This window comes from Ananas comosus, unplaced genomic scaffold (assembly GCF_001540865.1).
Source record: "Ananas comosus cultivar F153 unplaced genomic scaffold, ASM154086v1, whole genome shotgun sequence".
Taxonomy (NCBI): Eukaryota; Viridiplantae; Streptophyta; class Magnoliopsida; order Poales; family Bromeliaceae; genus Ananas; species Ananas comosus.
In genome coordinates, this window is record NW_017891247.1 from 1,842 (window position 1) to 11,821 (window position 9,980).

The window sequence follows — 9,980 nt, forward strand, 5'->3', positions numbered from 1 at the left end:
CCGTCGACCACCTATTTACATGGTGCGTCTTTTTGAGATTTCTAATGACGACGTCCTTGGAAAATGTCCAGCCTAGCGATTTGGAGGACGATGTGATGTTGGTCTGGGATAGGTGGACAGCGAGGATTGGGCAGTCGATGAGGCCAAAGATAACCGGATTGGTAGCCTATTGGTGGGTAATTTGGGAGACCAGGAACGGCGTGATCTTTAGGAAGGCCCGACCAGACCCCCTTCTTGTAACTTGTAAGATTAAGTAGCTATTGAATCTTTGGGAACAATTTCTCCCTGCTAATCGGCGTCATGCTCGTAGCTGGTAGTCGGTTTTCTTTTTTTTCTTTTTTTTTTTTTCGGCGGCCCCACCCCACCGCCCCCAAGGCCGATGGTGCCCCACCTATGTACCTTAGTTTATCTTTCCGGTGAATGAAGAGAGTAATGTGCTTTTTTTTCTCAAAAAAAAAATACACAAACACTTTCCCCTCCTCTCCCTCCACCACTCTCCTTTCTCTTAACCAAAACCTCTCTCAAGATTCCAATAATGAATCAAACAATTTTAGATAATTTGTCATTTTATTTTTCATTCCAACGCAATCAATTACATTTTCCATTTCGATTCCAATTATGAACTAAACATGCCCTAGGACTATTTGTATAGATGAACGTCATATTCAGTGCATTTGGATAGATGAACATAATATTCAATACTTCTGTTTGATTTACTTTAGAAACACATAATATTTGTTAGATAATGTTTGTAATCAAATATTAGAGTGAACTCCATATTAGGCTTTCAAATCATCTTATAAATAAAAAAGGGCTTTTGCTTATTTCTACTATTTATCAAAATCATAAATAACACGCTCTAATCACATAAAAAGATCTTCATACTAAATAAATTATCATTGCATATGCTCTTCTGACATTCAAATAGAGCCTAAGAAATTTAATGGGATAGTTTCTAAGGTACCCTTCAAAACTTCTAAACTTCAAAATATCTAATATAACTCTGATTGACCAAAATACTCTTCTTAATTTTCGAAAATTCCTTCAAGCATCTCCAAATCCTTAGGTTTACTAATAGAATTTGGAGTTTAGAAGTGTATTTTGATAATTTTCGAATAAATTTGAAAAAAAAAAGAAGCAAAAATCACTAAATTAATTGTCACCTTTCCCTCGGCTTGAGCTCATTTGATCGCCAAACATTTGATCCATTTTTTTTCTAATGTTTGATCGTCAAACATTTTACGTTTTGTTATAAAATAATAATCTTCTGCTGTATGGCCGCTTCTTTAGTTTACCTTCTGATGATCACGAAGATTATTTTAAAGCAAAATGCTAGGCCTTATTAGGCACCGTTTATTTTTTCTTCTATAAAATAGAAATTACATTTGATTATGTTAGTAGATGATCTTTTCATTTAGGTTCTATTTGAATACATGAATATTTTATTTAGTATATCTTGATAGTTTACTTAAAATGTTTGTACATTTGATAAATGAGTAGTGTAATTAAGGGTCTATTTGGCCTAGATTCTGGAAAAGTGATTTTAGTTTGGAGAATTGATTTTGGTGAAAAACTGTAGAACATTTGGCTGAGTTTAGGTAAAAGTGATTTTTCTAAAGTGACATTCAAAAATTGTTTGGCAAAAAATTTTTGATGCTGGTATATATTAATANTGTTGAGCATATGTACGTTTTTCTTGTCTTCTAAACGCCAAACTCTGCCGTTATCTCTAGGCTCGGTATTCTTGCTTGGGTTGTTGGGCAAAGAACTCAAGGAACAGTTTATTACGCCTTCTTATATGCAATTCAGAACTAAAATTTTGAATTCCATTTTACTACGCAAACTATTTGAAGGAAGTAGAATTTTGAATTCCATTCTACTCCGCAAACTTCGCATTTAAACTCTAGATCATTCGAAAGTCTGCATCAATCTAAATTTATCTTCGGTAAAAATTGTTAAATAATACTAAATAAGCATTGGTCTTCAAAAGTTTAAGCCGTCAGATAACGGTATTTTTAATATTTATATTTAATACTCTCCCTCATATTTTAAACTCGAGACTTTTTGATAGGTTAAAGACATGAACTTGAAATATATAGGGGAAAATGAAATAAAACTAGGAGCCTGATGGGACTCGAACTCGGAATTTTTTACTCTGACACCATCTTAAATTATATGAAACAACTATTATTTCTCTAAAAGTTTAAGTTTGTAGAGAACGGTGTTTTATAATTTTTATTTCTAACAACCCTCCCTCACATATGAGATTGAGAGAAATATTAAGAAAAATACTATTTTCTTGATGGCTTAAGATTTTGGATAATAATGGTTGTTTCGTATTATTTAAGATATCATCAAAGTCGATTTTAAATGCTTTCGTTTTGTGAGGTTGTGGGTTCATTGACATTTAGGCCCCGTTTGGATGCATAGTAAATAAATTCCATGGAGTTTAAATACCGTAGTTTTGGTCCAAATGAAATGGAGTATCCTGTAACTCCAAAAAAATTCCACGGGTTACTTTAAAAGCTGTTTGGATACACATTTTAGAATTCTACAGGATTTCTGATAATCTTTAAAAATTACCCTTGTGAATTTAAACTTAAATTATTAGTTATTAAATGACTTTAAAATCTAAAAATTTAATTTAAAATTTTAAAATTTAAATTTAATGTTAAATTTATACTTTGTATCTAAAATAAAATTAAAAATTTAAAGTTTGAGTCTAAAATCAGAATCAGTTTTGGAAAAGCAGCTTTTTTCTGTTTCTGATTCTAGATCTTTCAAAATCAATTTTGTGATTGTGAAAAGTAAACCAGATTTTCCATCTGTCATTTTCAAACGCTCTACTGAGCTCAAAAGTGAGTTTGGGCTTAGAATGACTTCTGAGAAGCTAGGCCAAACACCCCCTAAATGTCTGAAATTCAATATAACATTTGGTCTTCAAATTATTCTTTGAATAAATAAATCACCTTAATCCTTAGGTTCTATTTACGTGCATGAATATTTTATTCAACATATCTCTATGATTTAATTAAAAAATTTTGTACATTTGGCATATGAGAAGTGTGATCGAATGTCTAGAATTGGATACTATATTTCACCTTTAGATTTTTTTTTTTGGGATAAGCTAAATTAGCTCGTAGGTATAATATGCTATTCTACCAAATCATAAATATCAAAATCTCTCGATGGATAAAAATTAAATTCCTTTATTACAATCAGATTACAAAAAATCTTATAGCCAAAACTTTCTTTCTCCTTTATTTTTTTTGAAAATTTGTCATCCATTAATTATCCGTGCAAAAAATAATGAAAGAAGAAGAAAAAAGTAATTATTTAGTTTTTATTTATTGTTGCCAAATAAACACTCTAAATACAAGTATCGCGAGTAATTCACAATTCCCTTGTATACTATTTCATATAAAAATTTTATTTGAAAAAAATGAAAAGATGTCACAATTCCAATAATATTATAAAACAAAGTCAAAGGGTATAAATATAATGCATTGAAATAAAAGTTAAAATTTATGATCCCATAATTTGAGGGTTCTCCATACACTTATTAGTATCTCTCTCTCTCTCTCTCTCTCTCTCTCTCTCTCTCTCTACTTTGCTCCAATGCTCACCTCCTCTCAAAGATTACTTTGCCTCCTCCCATGCTCAAATCAAAGATACAAAACCATCATCTCACCGCCATGCTGTCCATCTCCATCTCCCTCTCCTCTGCATGCTCACTGTTTGATGAAATGCCCCAGAGACCAAAAACACCTCCTAACAAAATGGCCCAACAATTTCATTCCCCTATGGTTCATGCCAAAGATTACAATGTCCCTTCACTCTCACACAATCTCTCAAGCAAGTTCTCTTCTACAATGTTACCGCTGAAACGCCGAGCTATACTACATCTCCTTCGTTCTCGCATCAGAGAAAACGATATCCTAACGGCGATGCAATTGCACTCTCCTGTGTTGAAATACGGGTACTCGTCGGATGTTTACGTAGCAAGCGTGCTCGTGGATGCGTATGCGAAATGTGGGTTTGTTGAGGATGCCCACAAGGTGTTTGTTGATATCTCTGTGAGAGACTTGGTGCTGTGGAATGTGATGGTGTCTTGCTATGCCTTGAATGGTCTTGGTGAAGAATCTCTTAAGGTGTTTGTGTTGATGAGATTAAAGGGATTTTTCGGTGATGGGTTTACCTTTAGTAGCTTGCTCAGTGCTTGTAGCTCCTTGGGTTGTTGTGAACTAGGAAGGATGATTCATAGTCTTATTGAAAAGTTGGGTCTTAGTTGTGATGTAGTTGTTGGTAGCGCACTAGTTGATATGTATGCAAAATGCTGTGAGATCGTTGATGCTCGCAGGGCCTTTGATGCTAGGGGTGCTCGGAATGTTGTCTCGTGGAACGCAATGATTGTTGGTTACGGGCAATGTGGCGAAGGTAAAGAGGCTATGAAGCTTCTTAGTCGGATGATCAAATTCGGATTTAAGCCTGATGAACTCACACTCGCTAGTATTCTTAGCTCTTGCGCCCATATAGCGGCGACCAATGAGACTACTCAAGTCCACGGTTATGCGGTTAAAATGGGTTTCCAAGATTTCGTGTCGATAGGAAATGCTCTTATTATTGCTTACGCCAAGAATGGTTTCATAGATGATGCATTTAGCTCCTTTTGTTTGATCACTGGGCCTGACTTGGTTACATGGTCATCAATGGTTTCTTCTTATGCATACCATGGACTTCCTTCCGATGCAATTGATCTGTTCGAGAAAATGTTGCGAGAAGGAATAAGGCCGGACGGAGTCGCCCTTTTAGGGGTTCTCTCTGCTTGTAGTCATGCAGGGCTTGTGGAAGAAGGGTTGAGATATTTTGCTTCTATGAGAAATGAATATCAAATTAGTCTGAATTCGGAGCATTATACTTGTTTGGTTGATTTGCTAGGTAGAGCTAATCAACTTGAGGTTGCCTACAGTGTTCTAAGTAATATGTGCTTGAAACCTGATGCTGATGTGCTTGGAGCTTTTATTGGTGCTTGTAAAGTTCACGGCAACACTCGGTTGGCGAAATGGGCTGCGGAAAAGCTTTTCAAGTTACAACCAAGTGAGCCAGTGAATTACAAACTCATGTCCAATATCTACTCATCTACGGGACAATGGGAGGATGTTGCGACGGTGAGAAGCACGATGAGGACTAAATGTTGTACCAACATGCCGGGTTTTAGTTGGATAGAGATCGGTGGAACGGTTCGCTCCTTCGTCTCCAATGACGTTTCGTATGTGCAGGCATCAGAGATTCGTAAAATGTTGAGAGTGCTTGTTACACTGATGAAGAAAGCTAGCATGATTGATGAAATTTTGATGGATCATGATCTAGCAGTTATGTAAATACCAGATTGTTCTAGTTTATCCTATGTATCTTTAGTGGGACTGCCAAGTGTTGTTCATCTCACTGGACAAGTTCAACTATCAAGTAAGAACTTACCATATGACTTTGATTCCTTTATACAGTAGTTTTCATCTCATTGGACAAGTTCATCTGAAGGTTGTCATTTTCTTCGTTCATGATCACGCGTAGCTGCAAAGTATGCTAGAATTCTATCATGCTGTCTTCTCAGGTGGCAGTTCCTCACAAAACTCCTGTCAATTGATTCAAATCAGGTAATTATTTTACACTTAAGAGTTACTTTGTTAGACACTAATTTTGCAAATTAACTGGTGGTTACTAGAAGTATTCATGTTTCAGATGCATGAAGGTTCTTGAGATTGCTTGTTTTCTCTGTCCATTGGAGCCTACAAGAAAGTAAGGTAAGGTCACTCTTCCTTTTCTACTGTTGCCAAAGTAACATTGATTGTTATCGGAAACGGGGATATGTTATCAATCTTTAACATTGCACTGCTTTATACTCAACAACTTATTTAAGCTATGAACCTTTGTCCTCCTCCGTTCTGCTTCTCTTTTCACATACACTACTCTCCTTCGATCGTGCACTTTCCATGTCTGAGTTGTTCCGTCATTCTCCTGCACGGTTGCGCTTGATGATCATACCCTCTCCTCCCAAGCTTCTTTGTTGGGAGACTACATCAGCGACTTTAGACGCTCTTGCTACTACCACTGCCTCTGATCCTTAGATCACAACATCTAACTGCTCCTTTGCTATTGAGACTTCAATATATTCTTAGATGGATAGTACTCTGATGATCTACTTGTCTCACTGACTGTGTCTTCTCTTTTTTGTTTGTTTATCTTATAATTTGTTGGGACCGTATGACAGAAAGGATATGTTTGTTTTGATGACTGAGGTGCATTTAGCATCTCTATGATGTTTCTCCTTAAAATCTTTTTTTTTTTAAGAATATGCATAGAAAATTACTCTATATTTTAAACTCACCAAAAAAAATTTGAAATTGCTTTATTTTCAGTCAAAACTATATCTTGTCTACTTAATTCTAGTTCCCAATCTATCAAATGAAAATGGATTTGTTTTGGATAGATGACATGAATGGCATACTAGAAATTGAGAATGTGGTGGTGCTCAAACTCTCTGGACATTTGAATTAATTATGAGGCTTGATGACCATTTTCATTCATCAGTTCCCAGGTGGAAATTCATGGCTATTGCCCGAGAACTTTTTCAAGTCATGAAGGAACTGAACCTGCATTTTCATGGTTGCTTATATTTGTTTTTGCAGCCAAAAATTATTTAATATGTTTATAGAGTACAAAACATCAAAAAGAGATTTAAGGATTGTTTGGTTACACAGAGTTATTGAGTTGTAACTGCACTGTAGTTGAAATTGGATGTAAATTTAAGTATGATATTTGGTTTGGTTAACTTAAATTCAACTGCTATAATGGGAACCGTAAAAGGAGGCTTATGCACAGGAGTTGAAATTACATTCAAATTGGCTATAGTTTTAGCTGCAATATAAAATATAATAGTTGGAAAGAGTAATTTTGAACAAAGGTAAACTTACTTAATCACCTTTTAAATGGAAAAAAAAAAAAATCTTCTACACAGGTGGTAATCTCACAACCTCATATATAGAGTGATAAAATGTATAAATAGAATTCTAAACTATATTTGATCAAACAAATTATTTATAATGACAACAATTTCTTCTGCAGCTGACCAACAAGATATGTATAACGATAACTACTTATAGCAATTCAGTCCATTAACACTAATAACTCATTGAGCCTAAAATAACCAACCCAAAATGTTTAAGCCTGCTTAAGCTCAACCCATAGACTTTATATTTTTATGCACAATTTCGTTCCTATCTGATGTAGAATTAATAGGGGTTAGAAACTCTTCCTGTTTAAATCCTGACGTACTCGTCAGATTCATGCCCATGCACAATCTCGTTCCCATCCCTAGCTCGTCTCATGCCCACACACAATCTCATTCCCATCCAATATAAAACTATTGGGGCATTACAAATTCTTCATGTTTAGATCCTGATATCCTTATCAAGTTTATACCTTATCCCATCTCATACCCTAGCACAAGATTATCAGGCGATATGAAATTCATCTCACACTTTCGACTGACAAACTTGGCTTTGATATAAAATATAATAATTGAACCAACTAACACTAACTAGTTGGGTTCAAACTATCAATCCAAAATACTTAAGTCGGGTTATTAGTTCTAATATGCCCTTCACACTGTTTCACATTATCCAATGTGTGATATTGGGGTGTCACACTGTTACACTTTAGATGCATAATTATTATTACATCCAAACAATCACCCCCCTGATGCATTCATTTATGTTACTCGAACGTTGACCATAGTTTCCTTTGACATCCCAATTTCATCAGGCGCTGTGGAATGCATTTAGACACTGTCAAATTAATGATCCTATCTTCTTTCTTTTAGCTCTATTATTATTGCAAGCTCTATCATATCTAGAAACCTCTGTCACATGGAGATGAATGTTAGTCATAAACCTTTTATTCTTGCATTCATAATCAGGATTAATATCCCGCAAAGAACTTTAAGTTTTATCTAAATATTGGAATAATTTATCCAATATTTAACTTATTTAGTACAAAAATATTCTTGTGTGAATAGAAGCAAAAAGTTTAATTTTAACTCCTAGATAGATATTGACATTCATAATGTGATTTGGATGAAACATAATTTGAAAGTTAAATATAGTATTATATCTACAAGCTTCGCGGATAAGCCATATTTGTTTATCATCATTTTTTATGAAATTTTTATTTTCAGCCGTTCATTTATAGACTACCCGTTTGATAGGTAAATGATGTCGAAAAATTATAAAATTTAGTTTACAAATACTTTCAATAGTATAAATCAAATCTAATAGAGCCGATCATCAATTTGAAAACCACATTATCGAAAACAACTTGGTAGCACGCACGGAGGTCATAGTATAGCAGCCGAACTCTACATATAATCAATTATATATCCTTAAATTAGAAGATGGACAGTAATCAAGTAAAGAAAGAGGATCACTCTTTAAATTTCTCCATATTTGGTTTAAAAATACATTACCTCTACATTTTAGTATAAATGTTTCTGGGTTTAATTAATTCCTCGCTAAGAGCCGAGAGTCTTTAATCTCTTTGCAGTGTGAATGAAGCCCACAATGACCTGCATCTCATCCAATCGCTTTTGCAATTGGGAGGAAAAATAATTGATCAGATCACAGGTGAGAATGCTATTTCAAATGAGAAACATAAAAAGGTTACAATGTATGGTCAACCCGTCAACTATTCGCCATTCTAAAATAGACACCTTAACTGCTTTTTTTCTAATTCTCTCACCCCTTTCAACTTTTGATCATTTTGATTGAAATTATTTCCATCAACTATAAAAATTTTCGAAGATTTTGTTAAGTTTAATGGTAATTTTCTAAATTTTGTTATGAAGTTTTTAAGTGTAAACTTCATTTAGTCCTTTTGTGGTTTAGCGCATTTTCTAGTTTGCCACGCACTTTACAACCCTATGATTGTCTTTGATTCACCATAAGGACCTTCCGTTAAATAGGATAATAAAGTACCGTATTTTGCATACCACAGAGTGATTAATTACAAATTATAAGCTAGTAAAGTGTTCTAGTTAATCATCCTGTGGTTTGTAAAATTTATCACTTCACTACCTTGTGATAAATTATAGCATTTTATTGTCGCACTTAACGACAAGCCCTTATTGTTATACAAAGAGAAAATTACAGAATAACAAAGTGAGACTTTTTAAACCACACAATGATAAAATAAATGCGCTAAACAAAAGGGGGCAAATTAAAGTTTCCCCATTTCTTAAATTGTTAACGGCTGATAGCTAATTGAGTAATTACTGTACCACAATGCTAAATTCCAATTAAGAAGGGGCATAAAAATGAAGTTTGAGGGCCCACTGCAAAGAGGCTACGACTGAGAGGGTCTTCATACATTTTTGTCATGAAGGAATAGAGTTGACAAAATATTAATGGGTACCTGAGATAAGAAATGATGTTGTACGCCATGAATTAGTTGCTCCTCGGAAGGGTTAGGGTTGATGCTTACCTGAATAGGAAAAGTTCATAGCACTCAGAGATCGATTAGTATCACAGAGCATCATGAATAGTTTCACAAATGGAAGCTTAAAATAGGGGTTCAGGTCCAAATATAACATACGAGGTTGAAATGTTTCCAATATCTCCACAAGGCGGTTCTCCCGAGTTTTGCCAAATTTACTCTCTGCTAATAATAAGTATGATGAAGTGTAAGCATAATGCTTGCACAATGAATTCACGCATGCCAAAAAATGGAAGCAACAATTCTGATCAATTGTGTAGTACATAATTTCGCGATGTACAAGCATGCAATGCTATTTTGTTTTACCATAAGTATCATATTAATGATGTGATCCTAGTATTGACTTACCGCTAAGTATCATATTAATGCATTTTGGATCCTCAGTATTATGTTTGCATCTCGAACCAGGGTGGAGGGTAAGTCTCATTGCTAGC

General features: G+C 34.6%; 1 protein-coding gene and 1 long non-coding RNA gene across 9 annotated transcripts; one reads left to right on the forward strand and one right to left on the reverse strand.

The window, feature by feature from the left end:
* The first annotated feature begins 3,464 nt into the window (after positions 1-3,464).
* LOC109704773 (pentatricopeptide repeat-containing protein At2g46050, mitochondrial-like) lies at positions 3,465-6,836 on the forward strand. Of its 5 annotated transcripts, none has more exons than XM_020225553.1 (3): positions 3,465-5,654; positions 5,740-5,801; positions 6,488-6,836. In XM_020225553.1, the coding sequence occupies exon 1, from the start codon at positions 3,657-3,659 to the stop codon at positions 5,379-5,381; it is 1,725 nt and encodes a 574-aa protein (XP_020081142.1). In that variant the 5' UTR covers positions 3,465-3,656; the 3' UTR covers positions 5,382-5,654; positions 5,740-5,801; positions 6,488-6,836. The 5 variants fall into 5 exon arrangements, with proteins under 5 accessions (XP_020081142.1, XP_020081140.1, XP_020081143.1 ...); XM_020225551.1 differs by having other exon boundaries at positions 6,589-6,836; XM_020225554.1 differs by having other exon boundaries at positions 3,465-5,466; positions 5,539-5,654; positions 5,740-6,836.
* LOC109704774 lies at positions 5,553-9,715 on the reverse strand. 4 transcript variants are annotated; one of them, XR_002214486.1, is made up of 4 exons: positions 9,646-9,715; positions 9,466-9,534; positions 8,522-8,638; positions 5,553-5,633 (listed from the first exon to the last, which is right to left on the reverse strand). It is a non-coding gene; the product is annotated as an uncharacterized LOC109704774 (long non-coding RNA). The 4 variants fall into 4 exon arrangements; XR_002214488.1 differs by lacking the exon at positions 5,553-5,633 and adding an exon at positions 7,806-7,824; XR_002214487.1 differs by lacking the exon at positions 5,553-5,633 and adding an exon at positions 8,322-8,413.
* Between the last annotated feature and the right edge of the window lie 265 nt (positions 9,716-9,980).

What these genes read in the sequence shown, in the direction of transcription:
- LOC109704773 (XM_020225549.1), top strand. Translation starts at nt 3,657, where the DNA reads ATGCTCAAATCAAAGATACAAAACCATCATCTCACCGCCATGCTGTCC.